Source organism: Zerene cesonia, chromosome 1 (assembly GCF_012273895.1).
Source record: "Zerene cesonia ecotype Mississippi chromosome 1, Zerene_cesonia_1.1, whole genome shotgun sequence".
NCBI lineage: Eukaryota > Metazoa > Arthropoda > Insecta > Lepidoptera > Pieridae > Zerene > Zerene cesonia.
In genome coordinates, this window is record NC_052102.1 from 6,687,615 (window position 1) to 6,703,009 (window position 15,395).

The 15,395-nt window shown below is 32.7% G+C and overlaps 1 protein-coding gene across 1 annotated transcript in view; it reads right to left on the reverse strand.

Annotated features, from left to right (window-relative positions):
• Positions 1-9,044: 9,044 nt before the first annotated feature.
• The window catches only part of LOC119831703 (neuroligin-1-like), a 37,121-nt gene continuing 30,770 nt past the window's right edge, over positions 9,045-15,395 (reverse strand). Inside the window, exons 9-15 of the mRNA XM_038355180.1 lie at positions 15,251-15,371; positions 14,663-14,859; positions 13,023-13,145; positions 12,389-12,534; positions 11,947-12,074; positions 11,719-11,871; positions 9,045-11,583 (exon numbers count right to left, since the gene is read on the reverse strand). Coding sequence (XP_038211108.1) covers positions 10,685-11,583; positions 11,719-11,871; positions 11,947-12,074; positions 12,389-12,534; positions 13,023-13,145; positions 14,663-14,859; positions 15,251-15,371 — 1,767 coding nt within the window. The 3' untranslated portion in view covers positions 9,045-10,684. The remainder of the gene's footprint in view (positions 11,584-11,718; positions 11,872-11,946; positions 12,075-12,388; positions 12,535-13,022; positions 13,146-14,662; positions 14,860-15,250; positions 15,372-15,395) is intronic.

Genomic DNA, 15,395 nt, shown 5'->3' on the forward strand with positions numbered 1-15,395 from the left:
TTAAGCCTTCCGGTCGTTCGGACTATGAGATTAATCGAATAGTGCACTTGTGTTTGTACAAATAGTGCACTATAAATCACCTGAAGAGTTGATTAGTCTCAATTGGGATCGGCTGCCACGTTCGAAATTCGAAAAGAAGAAAGTAAAAGATAATTCTACCTAGCATTTGTAAAAATTTGGTTTAAATTGTCTTGAAATATTATTATTATATATATATTTGTGATCGACACTCACTTGATCACATGAATACATTTTCAGACCGAAAGTTATAAAAAAGACAATATCTGGGATAACTATAATTTGAAATGATATGGGTCGAGGAACTATAGGTATAGGATACAGAAAAATGGTACGAAAGAGACATGTTTTGTCACCAAATCGTATGTTGATAAATATAGTTACGTAATGTCTCGTGTAATTATTCCCAAAATAAGTAATTTCTCGTAAAACCCTTCTTAGAAAACAAACAAAAGTCGATTATACTTCGAAAAAGATTGAAAATATAAAAAAGGTACGGAGCATAAAATCTCACGTATCAAACAAACTACGTTTGATATTTTATTCCGAGATTTTTTCATTTATTTTCAAGGGCATCCTTTTTTATTGTAATCTGATATCTAGGCAACATACCGCGCCATAGTAACAGTTTAGATAGGAAAGTTGATGTGAATGATATCTCCAAGGGGGACTCGTAAAACTGGCGGCTCTAGCATATCCCTGAGAATTCCTTCTATCATTTTGAGGAACCCTTGTCACTTCCATTACGTTTGCCGACACTGGCGACCGTACAGATCCGCCCGTCCTTCATTTACGCGAGTTATAACCGTCTCATATTGCCCGAGTGTCGTGTAGTCTTGACGAATTTAGAAGCTCTACTTAATTGCACGTCACTCTCGGTTATTCAGCCTCCTAAGTGTAATTGAAGAATATAAAATTTTATTGACTAAGATTTAATTCTATTTCATAGTTAACATACTAGGATGAATCCAGAATCGTACAACGTAACAATTATAGTTTGAATGTTCGAGTATATCAGAACCAATCAAATGGGATCGTGACATTATATAATATATTATAATATAGAAGATTACGATATACCTATCTAGTATAACATATTCAAGATAACACATGAAATCCTAGAATGATAAATCGTGTCAAATTAACTGATTTCGTATTCCAATCTAGTTACGTATAATAAGAATAGCAATGCTTTAGGTATAAAAATGGACCTGTACTTGTTATCAAATCAAATTAAAATATATGGAATAAGTAATTAACAAATACCACATTATTTTAATATTTTGATCGTAAACGAAGAAAGATGCAGAGGCTAAATTCTAAGTTAATTGTAAAAACTACAAGGTACAGGAGACAAAAGGTTTCCTAGCTAGTCGACGGCTTAACCTAAATAAGAAGACCACAAAGACAGTAAATTAATGTGGCTCAACATAAGAACTTGCGCTAGTTCAAATGAAATATAAGGATAAAGAAACTTAAAAGCTTAGTTTACTCCTTTTATTTACATTTTTTGTTTTTAATAACGGGGTAAATTTTTGTACATTTTTAAGGTTTCTCCTTAATAATTTCCTTCTTGGCCTAGTGTAAGTGCAATTTTGCAACCGGCGATTCGCTGAATTAGACCAGTGAAATTTGTTATCTATGTGCACGAGTTTATAGTGCTAATGTTGTATTCAACGTGATATGTGATATCTATACCTATATGTTGCCTTTTTTAATGAAAATATGGAAAGTCCTTTTACCCTGTTCGTGGACATTCTTTGGATAAAAGATAAACCTTATGTCCATTCTCAGGTCTCAAACCATCTTTGTACAAAATTTCATCCATATCGGGTAATCGGTTGAGGCGAGAAAGGAATTGATTTAAACCAATAAGTATCTTATGAAACAATATAGCAACAACAAATAATAAAGCTCCTGAAGATAGCATTACCATTTTAAAATTTAATTTATTTAACGAAAAGAAAGATATGTTAGCTTATTACATATATGTTATTTACATTGTGAGAACAAAATTTAACGTCTTTAATATAGTTTCCGTTATTTTTATATAGAATCTACTACTATATTAGACAAAATGAAAATCATGAAATTACTTAATTTAAAAATATTCATATTCAAGTCAATCATTCACGGTTTAGCAGCTATGCTGATATGAGATCAAACACAATCTCGCCGAATGACAAGAGTAGTCGAGTACGTTATATAATAATTTGTAAAGTGAGCGGAAGTAAGAAGGCTTTAAATTGTCTCCCCTTTTAGACATTTTCCCATTTCAGAAATAAGAGGCTTTCGACAAAATTAAAACATTTATTATTAAAAAAACACTTTTGTTGTTTATAAGAAAAAATAATAGTGTACTTTATCAAACCAAATGCATTACTAATAACGTAATTATGTTGCGCACGTAAACTCAATATACATATCATGCTATTTCTAATTAGGTAATGCGAAGGAAGAAATATTCTCACAAAAAATCGTCTTACCATCCATACTATAAATTTTTCTTACCATCCATACATTGCATTGCATTACTTCAGGGTGTATAATAATATAGTACATATTGATTATTTTTGAGCATTACGTCGTAATAACTGCCTGCTTGAATTTCATCTATTTTCTTCGTGATCATGGTACTCCATCGCTTTAACAATAATTGAAGAAGATGAATGAGAGATTGGAAAGCATATATTCAACTCACTTTGTTTCCTTCATCTCTCATCCCAACCACATCTTAAAGACTAAAAACATTAATAACTAATACTCAACCAATATTATTATTATTCCCATCGATATATTAATTATGGAAGAGGCTGAATGTGACATGTCTCACCTGTCGTTATTACGTATTTTAGGCACGTACCTTTATTTAAATTAAAGTTAACCTATGTTGGTAAGCTTTCATTTAAAATCGATTCCGCTGCAGAAATGATTTCCAAATATCTTCTTACTCTTAATATACCTTTATATACGTTTAAATCGCAAATGTTCAGTGGAGTTGTTGATCTCTTGCCATCAGGAGAGCCACCAACTCGGTTGCCCCCTCTTACATAAAAAGTATAATTTAAGGTTTCAATCCATCATCTGTCAGCTTCTTTTAAATATATAGAAGAAGATGATTAATGATTTGTTGCATAAGAAAAGTATGAGAGAAGATGCGATTCTGTATTTTAAATAATAAATGTATCCACTAATGAGTATATTAGTTTAACTTGATGCAACATTCACCCTATATTTTTCCAAAGTATGACCAAATGTGGGATGCCGTATATAAATTCACTTAGCCCATAAATTAATCGTTTGGGTTATATATTTCCCTTGCCCACGCACTTCCAACGGCAATCCTCTATACATCTGTTAACTATAAATTATTCTTGTTCCCTACAATAGTGTACTTACTTACTTTTAGCAATTTACTGTAATCGGCATTCACATATATAAAACGCAACTAAAAATACCATTTATGATCGTTAAATTAACCTTGAAATATACAAAACACAACATTAAAACTGAGGTAACAAACTAATAGCTTGTTAAGCAATTTTTTCATATAATTTAGGTGGTTTAAGAATTCTTAGACTGGAGTAGTTCTTAAACTAATTGGGTGTATAATTTCTTCTTAAATACTTCAGTCTTTGGTGTTTGGTGTGTAGATATACATATAAATTTCAGTGGCACATCCATATTTTTTTTAATTTAATTACGTTATGATAAAAATATTGTATAAAATATTTTATTCATAAAATCCATTTCATTAATTTGTCTATGAGGAAACAATGTATACGTATACTCTTGTAAAAGTAAAGAAACACAGAAATATTTCACTTTTTGTGTCATCGCGTTAACCAAGACGACAAGCAAGTCTACGTGTTGTAAGCTGTAGAGCCCATGTGATTCCCAAATCTTATTTGACAAAACCGCAACTTTAAATTGTAAGATACTTAGAGACTCGATTTACTGTATCCTATTTGAAAGCCAACCGTCACTTACCTTAATAACGTAATACAAAACTGTTGTTGAAGTGCTTTTAAACGTACGTCGTATCTCTTTTAAGTAAACGCCTAAAAAACTTATTATATGCAAAAAATATCACCCTTGTCGTTTATTATCACTTAACTCATTTTTATACCCGCTATTTTGGCTTGCTTGCCGTCCCAGATTCGCTATGAATACAAAATGGGAACCCTATAATTCGATACATGGCCTACTTTAAGAGGGGTTTCCCGAATTTGTTTAAGTTTACTGTTACTCGGAATTAAGATTTGTTTACTCTGGGTATTGTTAAACCCTTGGACAATTAAGCTGTGCAGATACAAAAGAACTACTTGCTAGTTCATTTACAGAGCCTTAAAGTTGTAAAAATAGAGACGATATTTTCTGAGAAAAAACACAAAATTGACATATACAATAATTGATGCTCACCAGCCATAGCGAATTGATGATATAATACAAATTTCCATTCCTGAACAAACTTTGTCGAGATGATAAAATAAAGGGAGCGGCAGACCTTCGTCAATTAGGATACTTTATTGGATAGTGAATATCTGAAAGCCAGTTGAACGGCTACTGTCGATCGCGGGAGTAGCAATAAGGAGCAAGAAGCGGTCGAGCCTTCTCTTAATTGTCAATAAACGTGAGTCCCGGGGTACCCGAGTTGCCTCCTGTCGAATAATTAACGAACTTCCACGATTTTCGAGTTTGTAAATTGCCTCATGGTCTCGTCGACCCGCGGCCTGGTATACTGATATAAATTATGTGCGCCGAAAATTAATCTTACCGATTTAGTGGGTGCTTTCTTTACACGATTTCGAGTGAAGCTTTTATTATAAATTTTTATGTTATATGTAGTCAGACCATAATGAATATTGCTTTAATATTGTATTTCTTTGTATGTCATGGCGGTTAGCTAACATACACTATAGTTGAAATACATAAAGTGTATCTCTTATAACGTAGTAAAGTCTATTTCGATTTCCATCCAATATTATTTGAACTTGAATTGGTGAATTAAAAACTTGCACCTATACATATTTTTTTAACCCTTTAGATATTCGGATATTCGATCGATAGAAGACGATGAACGTCGCACACTGACATTTCATACATTCATTACTTTTTGTTGACACCACAATAAGTCTCCGTTGCGCAGCTTTCCGCTTTCGTTGTTGTAACAATTTATTTCAAAACGAGAACTACGATAGGCGCCATTCGTGAGAATACTGATGACCATGGAATGTATTTCCTTGTGTACAAATTTCGACTAAAACATAAAATGTTTCTCTAGAAAAATAGAAAATGTTCCGTATTTTAGGAAAATGATATTTTTAGACAAGAACCGTTGCTAGTGTAAGAGCTGCGAGCATAAACAGAATTTTTAAAAACCCAGCCTTTCATTTAAATGTAAACAAGCTTTCATACTCGCATGCGGTAAACACATCGACGAAGGCTATGGAGTAAAGAATGGACAGAGTACAAGTATAGAAACAGAATTTTATTTACTTTATACAACTCGCTTCGAATAGAAGTTTGTTTGAACATCTTATCGAAAGAGCTATCTTGGCAAAAATCTTATTACACATGTAAACTCAACATCGTTTACAATATACAAATTGGAAAACCGTGGCTTAGATTTTTTCATTGCCATAAATATTTGAAAAGTGTACAAGTATTCAGTTGATAGCACAAAAGCCTAGTAACATGTTTAAATGTTAATTACATCATGATCATAAATAAGCTATTCTCCTATACAATTTGCCAGTATATATATAACATTATACAAAAATTATTAATATATATATTTAAACACAAATCTAGATAAATGTCAAACTTGCGTACCCACAGGTAATTATTAAACGGAAAATGTGTCTCATTACGCCAGAAATATAACGTTCTTTTGGTTATAATTGCGTAATTTGACTCTCGTAGTTAAGATATGGGGGGTGATAATTCACTGGGGAGCAAGTCGGTGTCGTAAATCGAGATCTTGTACTTGACCTCGATCAATTAGCTTGGGGTCAGAGGCTGAAATCGGATAACCGATTGCAATAAAGAAATAAATTATACAAGGGTAGCAGATCTATATGAGCACTTTTTTATTGGATACATAATATAGTATAATACAGTTTATAATAATACTAGCTTTTCGCCCACGGCTTCGCCCGCGTAGAATTCGCTTATATCATGCGACATGGTAAAGAGTATTTTCTTCGCATTAAAAAGTATATAAGTGTGGTTTGTTCTTTCCCACGTTTAGCTCCATCTTCATATCAAGTTTCATTAAAATCGGTTTCACAATAACGAACTTTCATACAAACTTTCATCCCCTCTTTCAACCCTTTCTACCCTTTTTTCGCGACAAAAAGTATCCTATGTCCTTTCCAGTTAAGTAAGTTAAGTAAGTTCAGTTCTATCTTCATAAAATTTTTTGTCAAAATTGGTTCAGTGACTTAGGCGTGAAAGCGTAACAGACAGATAGAGTTACTTTCGCATTTATAATATTAGTAGAGATGAAAGGCTTAAATACACTCGGACTGGGTATCTTTGGGCTATAATTTATAATTTTCACTTTTAAAAAATCGTACTATTATATAGTTTATGCGTTTTTAATTGCATCCAAGGTTCCCTTAAAAATAAATATACCTACTACTATAAAATAAATAAATAATGGCCAAACGTTTAGCTATAGCTATAAAAATCAGGTCTACATACAATTGTATGTGAGTATATTGTTTGCCGAAAAATCTTTCATATTTTGTACACTTACAATGAACTTCAATTGTACAATTTCCTTTGTCTGAGTCCGAATATGCGAATATTTTATTCAAATTTATATGAAATCATTAATTTATTGGATCCTATAGTTATTAAAATTATATGTATCTAACGATACTTTTATATCTATAATTCAATCATTATATTAATGACATTAAAATAGTTAGACTTCCATAAAATGTCAAGTTGAGTCAGAAACGACACTCCAACTAACCTTACTTAACCACGACATCTGTAAAATGAAGAATCATTTCCATTAAGGGAAATAGTTTCCGTCAAGGTAACAGCTACAACCTTTCTCACTCACATGTCGTCCCTTGCCATAAAACTGAAACACGTGTATTTGTTACATGACGATGAATTATCATAATTATTAGTTAATGTTCCTTCACACACTACTATTACATATTTCAATGTGTTGGATATACATGCAATTAAAAATAATAAATCTATAAAAAAATGCGGGCTCGAACTCTCCATAAACAAAATAGAAATTGTATTAAACTGTATAAAACAGATTGTATGCATAATATACACACGCTCGTGATGTAAATAAATTACTTGTTTTAAAATCCTCTCGAAATCACGGTATGGATTGGCAAAAATCGTTTACGAGTGTGGGAACTCACGGGCGGGCGGCTGGAGCGGCTATGCTTGCGTTGATATAACCTCGTATAGACGGCCCAGCGCAAACAAATTGGATGCTTAAAATTCAATTTGAAGGTTTCACGGTCCGCATCATTCGCTCTCCTCGCTTGTTACAAACTGTTCACATGTCCAATGTGAACGTAATTATTTTTCAGTAACTTCCGACTTATTTTTTATCTGTACCTATATGTGACATGAATTGGTTTAATTGATTACGATAACAGTTGTTTGCGGCTTTTCTTTAATTGAGAAAAATTCTTCCTTACAAAGAAAGTATATACAGAAATATTGACAATATTTCTGTATTAGTACTTAAATATTCATTAATACAGTACTTAGCCTTATATGATGTCATGTAAAGTTTTAAAATGCAGACACGCTTTAGTTTGTTGTTGCAAAGTTTATGTGCAAACCTAAAAGGAACTCTTAAAATAAAGCGGAGATTGTGGTACTGTTTTATGAAGTAGGATCTGAAATAAACTGCTAAGTAAAGTTTGCTTCCTCAGACTTTACAACTTGTAGGAATAAATTAAACTTCGAAAAGGGAAATTGGCGAATATTCTAATACAATATTAATGTAGTACAAGAAAATGAAGAAACGATTTGCAAATCCGGATTTCTCACAATTCCTTACAATTGAAGTAAGTCAAGAGAAGTTATCTAATCTGATTTTGTTTAGTATGCCTAAGAGCCGATATACCAGTTAATTTCTTCTGCAATATAATCGAACATGTTTAATTTTTTTATTGTTTATTTTTACCGTTTGATAATTATAAAATTTATTTTATTCCTGACACTAATAACAAGACAAACAAGCAACTAATAAAAATATTTCTAATAGCAGGACGATAAATGTTATGCGCTATGCGAAGGTTTATATCTAATTAAGCTTTTGTAAGGGTTATTACAAATACTTGATATCGTCTATTGAACAACTGTAACTAACAAAGGGATTATGCACTTGAGTATATTTGAGCGTGTATAAATCGTATACATAGTATCTCTTTCTACTAATTACCTCATAATCCGCACATTAACAATTGTTTACAAGCATCATTATCATTTCATTTAAAACGACGATAAAATTATATTAATAATTTGCAAAAACTTTGTAACATACCTAATCATTAGACTGAGCTAAGCTTAAGGTAAATCGTATCGTAAATAGTATTCTAGTAGAGTGATGCTAACAAGACTCGTTATTTTCGATCGATCAATACGCTATACTCTGAATGCCGTTCGTATTAATCACTGGAATATTTCAATGGAATCACAATTGGCAATGCATTTTGCGAATAGCCGCTGTATTATCGTTTAGTTCTGAAGTAACTATCGCCAACCAACACACTGAATGAATTATCACGCAGCGCCACCTGCGGTTTAGCACTGCCATTAACTATAGATGTGAAGTCATCATTTCCCATATTAGTCTATTTAATATAAGTTTCACGTTCTTGTCTACTCGTTCAATCGTTTTAATTAAATTATGCATAAAACTTTTCAGTAAATTTATTCGCTTTGATGTGATTTTCAACGCATATATGGGTCAGGTGCTCTTTAAATGAAATTCTTTAATTAGTTTCAAAACTTTATTCAATACTATATTTTACGCACTCCATTTAACTCCAAATTGTAACAAAATGTTGATTTTTTGTTCAATTAGTTCATATTTACATTAATAACCAATGTTACGTCTCATGAAAGGTACTGAAACGCTTCTAGGTACAAGATTTTTGTGACCAATATGATATATGTGTATACATATGTTATATTTGCATTTAAAACGCATTTTGATAACATAACCTGTATGAATTACGGTTTTAAATCGTAAACTCATACAACCATAATTATTTATAATACAATTTTAATAATGTTATGGAGAATCAACGAGAACATACTAATAGACACTAACGTTGTTCTATATATAATGTATATAATATATTATGTATTATAATAATAACTTACGTACTTAAATATAACGTACACAGAATAACGATAAAAACATTAAAAATACTCATGCAATTCCTTGGAGGAAATAAAACATAGAAGATTTTTATATGAATTAACTTTCATAAAATTTAATAAATGGTTTAAAACTCAATAATTTTCAATTCCATATTAGGTTGGGCATATCGACATATGGTATGTAACACAAATTGTATTTTCTGCATTCACATTTTGTCACAATATGGTCACATCATTATCCTATTTTTAAATCGTTCACTTTAGACACTTAATCATCATCAATTCCTGCAAAGATAAAATATGGACGAGTCGTTTGCAGAAGCTAGAATTTAATAAGATTTTCTTATGGTTTAGGCCATTTATATAAGTTTCTAAAGAATCGCGTTCAAGTGCTAAAAATATTAGAGCAAAGGAGTAAACATGGCCGTCATTATGTCACATTTCAACCAAATAGAAATGCTATAAAAAGAGATATTAAACGAAAAATCTTTTTTTTTAATTACAGGGTTGATTCCTTTTAATAATGAATCAGAAATTAAATCATTAGGATGACGAGTTGATGTAGGAAGAGAAATTGTGACACATTACCCTGTTCACCTCAAAATGTTCATGTTTACATAAAGTAAGATAACAAATAACTATGTAGCAAATGGACTCGCCCATAAGAGTATCATAATTTTTATATTTACTTATAAAAACTACACACTTAACAGGTTTAGTACGTTACTTAAATAAATTTACAAAAAATCACAACATACGCATTTTCCTTATGTAGTCTACATCTCTGAAACACTTTGATAAATTTATTGTATGTACACCTAAATATTGGCAAGTTATTTAGTCTTATCTGCACTATATATTATTATTATTGTTATATTCACATTTGTTGGTGTGTATGAATATGTTTATATAACTAACGTTAACCGTTCATGTTACAAAATTGTAATCTCCTATCTATAATGGCATAAGGATACATTTACGTAAAAACAGAACACGTTTTCAAATCGATGTTCAACTATTCTTTAAAGTTTTATTGGTCTTCTTTGCTTGTTACGATTTCACTTGATAAAAATAAAGCAAGTTGTGCTTATACTTTATAGATTCGATAAATAATAAAAAGTTCGGAAAACTCACCAGCAAAAACATAAAGATAGATTATATACATATTTCAATTTATCATAATTATTAGCTTCAATATTTACACCTTAGAATATCATTAACAACACTATAATTTTGTCCTTTCATTAACCACCACTTCAGCAGTGCTTAATTTCTGTAAATCTCATACGGATATTTCCTGAATTTGAACTCTTTTCTTCATGATACCAGGAGGTGCTGGTGTCGTCGGTGCAGGAGGAACTCTTAAAATCCCTGAGCCACTAGCGGTCCCATTTTCTGAATCACCATTTGTTTCTGAAAGTAATTCATTACCATCGTTTAGAGGACCGAATTTCACTTGGGTCGAACTATCTACGACACGTGGTTCGAACGTACTTGTACTAGTTCTCGCTACGGCTTCCTGTATACGTGCTTCTATTTTCTGTATATCCGGTTTCTGAGTATCGATACACACAACACTGCCGGCATCAATAGCACTTCCAACACTCACGTCTGGTAATGATCTTCGCGCAGCTAGATGTTTTTCATCGTAACAACTATATTCTCCGAATGTAGGTTCACCAGAATCTGACAAAGTTCTTAAATCAAATTTCGAACCCAATCCGCGAGGCACATGTGCTGATTTGCATTCAAATCCGAACCCTTTCCCTTCAAAGGCATGCACTTCGAAATCTAACTTTCCGTCATAATTGTCTGACGAAGAAGAACTGCCCGCTTCAGTCAAATCATCCTTACAGCGTCGAGGCCTTGACCCTCTCTGGTGATATATTCCAGCAAAAATAAGGACATTTAGTAGCAATAGAAAGCATCCAACAGCAATAGTTACTGTAAGAGCAGCGGTGTACGATTGGTAATGCGAAGATGCGAGACGACGCAAAAGAGCATCATCCGTTTGCACTGGAGTAGCCGTAGCATTTGGAGGACATTCGGTGGACGCCGGTGGAGCCGGGGATGGTTTTGGGGATGCAGATCGAGGAGGAGGAGTGCTTTTGTCTCGTCCACCGGCTATATTGACTACGTGTGGTACATGAGTCCGGGACATTGATTGTGGTCTTACTGCACCTAGGAAAGTGATAAGTTTTAAAGATGCTTCTTATAAAATATGCATAAATATAAACTTTTACGGAGTTATAAAACTGCAATTACAAACAACCACGAAAACATCTGGGTATATATTATGAGGCCCCCTAATCATACCTTCATAATAATTTGCGTTATCGTCTTGAAAATGATGATGTCTCATAGCGGCATCTGGCAAGTCTGAGCCGGGTCGATGCAATTGCGGTATGAGGGATAACCATAATGACATCTTGTGACCGCGATAGTGACTTCTCATTCCGGGCTTAGTACCTAGGTGTCAAATTGGGTACGTTTTAAATCGTTATAAGAAGAAGTATGACGATATCAAATTAGAACAGGACTTACCTATTTCCATATACAGCTGGTTTATTGTATCATATGTATCCCAATAAGGAATATCGTCAGCGCCCATCGGCACCGCCTCTCCCATTATTGGACTTGGAGGTGGTGTCGCAGATGGATCGTTGGGATTTCTGTTTAAATTTGTGCTTCGGTAAGTTATTTATATTTGTGTTTAAGGACCATAAAACTGTTACACAGAAACACTTTACACGTTTAATAAATAAATTAACAGTACCCAAATTACAACTTTAACACCTTTATCTCTAAAAGAGGTCGAGATTATTTGTGATTTTCTGTGATCTTTTTTAAATATTTTGTGTTTATTAGGAAGCCATAGTGGTGGCTGTAATGTCTTATTGATTCAATGTATTTTTTATGCATAACTTTTTGAAATATGACCGCTTTTCACTTTGTCTCAATAGAACAAAAAAAAAAATTAACTTACCCATTTCGAACAAAATTAGCAATGTAATGCATACAAAGCTTTGATACGCGTTGTTCTTGTGACGTAAAATTCAAATGATGGTAACTCTGTGATAGAGGCATTCCCAAAAAGAACGGTAACTCCTCGCCATGCACGGATCCTGGCCGCTGATAATCAAATGAAAATACATTTTAAAAGAGCAAAATAGAATGATTTTTACATTATTACTCAATTTATGAACATGGACCCATTTAACGTTTAACGTCATTTATAATCATTTGAATACAATTTTACACTATCCGCACGCTCCAGGCTACAGCTGCCTTACCAACTTAAACCAAGATATAATAATTTTTCTACTGTACAAAAAATTACACACGAGTTTTCATGTGTGTTTTGTTTTGTCATTTAAGTCATTTTCAATCGTCTTCTAAAATAGGAGGAGGTTGTTAATTTGACTGTATTTTTATATTTGTTACTTCATTTTATTACTGGGTCAACCGATTTTTAAGATACTTTTCATTTAAAACCTGGTGCCTGCCATGTGGTCCCATTTTAATTTGGCTTTTCTGACAATTCAAAGGCGGTTCAGATTTTTGTAAAAAATAATTATTTCTATATATACTTTCGATTATCATGTTAAATAACTATTTACCTGTGGATAGTCTTTGTCTTGCGAAAGGTAGTGAAAATGTGTAAAGTACGTGGTACCGCGGCGGAGTGCATGGAGATAACCCAATCGTATCAAAGGTGCTGCAGTGCGACCATCGCTAAGAATCTGTTTAAAGGCAAACATTTATGCGTATGTTAATATGCATTATGATGCTAACAACATTCTGTTAAGAACTAAAAATATATATCTTAGTTATTATTAACTTCCCGCCCTCGGCTTCTCCGCGTAGTCAAAGGATTCCCGTTCCTGTAGGATTTATATAATAAAAGCTAAGCTTTCAGTAATAAAGGCGTGACCGAGACAGAAAGACAGAGTTACATTCGAATTAATAACAAACATTAGAAGGGATGGTTTCATCTGCTTTTTCATTCTAAATTGTTTGTCAAATTCCTTCTGAATAAATGTAACTATATCGTGGCCTAAACGTCTCCAGTTTTACAAATTAAATAGAACATATCACAAACAAATGAAAATCAAATCATTTATGTCACATATATAATCGTCTCGCAATAAGCCATTAAATGGCAACATATACGGCCTTCATTAACTTAGTAGAGCGGCAACGTCGTGCCGCACCAATGACTTGCGAAAAATCTCTTGAGGATTAAATTAAGATCCTTCATAACACCATAATCGACTTCATTTAAGCTGAATATTATAGAAAACATTGAAATGCTTTTATTAAAAGTTTTTTTTGTTTTTATTAATAGATGCATGAAATACTTATAACGACATAACTGAAATTAAAAAAGGATAATCTCCAAAATAAACAATGATTTCTAAACAAACGTTATTTTACACATCCCATTGTTTAAAATAAAAAATGGAGGGCACGACGGTTTATTAATCATTCCAACTAGGGCCGCAGAAGCCCTGCTCCCTAAACCCACATCGTTTAAAAGGGACTGCCGAAATAAATACATTAAGCCGGAATGCAGACATTCGCATATTTTGTTTTGATTAAAATTTAATGCTTTGTGAATTGATAAGCCTGTGTTAAAGTTGTAAAGAAATTAGTAATCTCAAGTTTAATTTACGAACGTAAATTAATTGCTTTACTCTCTATTGTTTTATGAATTCAATTAAATTATTAAATATGCCTTGATTACTTTTAATTATTAAATCTTTCTTACTTGTAACGACATGTATTGTGTACGTACAATGGGTGATAAAATTGATTAAATTATGAAACATAATTTAACTCTTGTTTAATACATAGGATATCTGGATTAAATTTTTTTATAAAAATCGCAAATTTCATTATAACGCGCGAGTTCGACCTTTTGCCCTACATATTCTTATTTCCCCGTGGAAAATGTAGGTATATCATTATCTCGATGCTTTTGATTAAGATATTAATGAGAAAATATTTTAACGATTTGGTCGTTGTCAATAATAAAAAAATAATCTAATGATATTACATTATTAATATATTATTGTACTGGGATTACACAAAGTGAAGCTATACTACCGACCTCATTAAAGACTAACTGATAGATAATTGTTTTAAAGTAAATACCTTATATATATATGGGAATTTTATTTTTGACACATTAAATTTTATAATCGATAAGAGTAAAACTTCATTACCACCGACACAATAAAATTTACGATTAGCATACCTCAAGAGTGGCGTCACGCACACTTAGTGGATTCTGTAAAGGCTTATCCCAGTCGGTGTACTCGTTTTTAAGAGTTGAATAAATTTCGTTGAGATGGTAGTAATACGCGTTGCGGACGAAGGTGCGCAGAATGCGGTCGCGCCGGCTCTCATTGAAGCCAAACTCCAAGTCTTGAGCATTGAATTCCAAGTAAGATTCTGCAAGTAATGGCATGTCATTCATTTGCATAAATTTATGAGCCGACGGTTTGGCATTCACGTCTATTTAATTAAAAGTTGGAACTCTGTAGTATTACAAATTTTTGAATCGTTTTGCACATGAATCGTGAATGATATAACAACTATTTAGAGCAACGTTATAAACGTTATTTGAGTATACATGTCACTGTTAGAATCCGATATTAATGTTAGGGAATTTTACCAAGCACAGGTGTATCTTAAAATACGCTGCATTTCGGTCATTTACGGTGTCATATACCTACCTACATGTTATACTTTAATATGAAATTAGGAATATTCCTAGTACAATTTTACATCGGAGGAACTAATTGCGTTTAATACTTCTTAATGGTAAATTAAAGGTATTTACCTGTCGTAGTAAGGCCAAAGAGCAGTTCTCTGTGAGGAAAGTCGGCTAATTCATGACCAGCTGCGGTCGCTACGGCCGCCGCACCGGCTCCTAACCTCGAACTATCTGTTGGCGGAGGCCCCTGATACAAAAGCAAATATTAGTG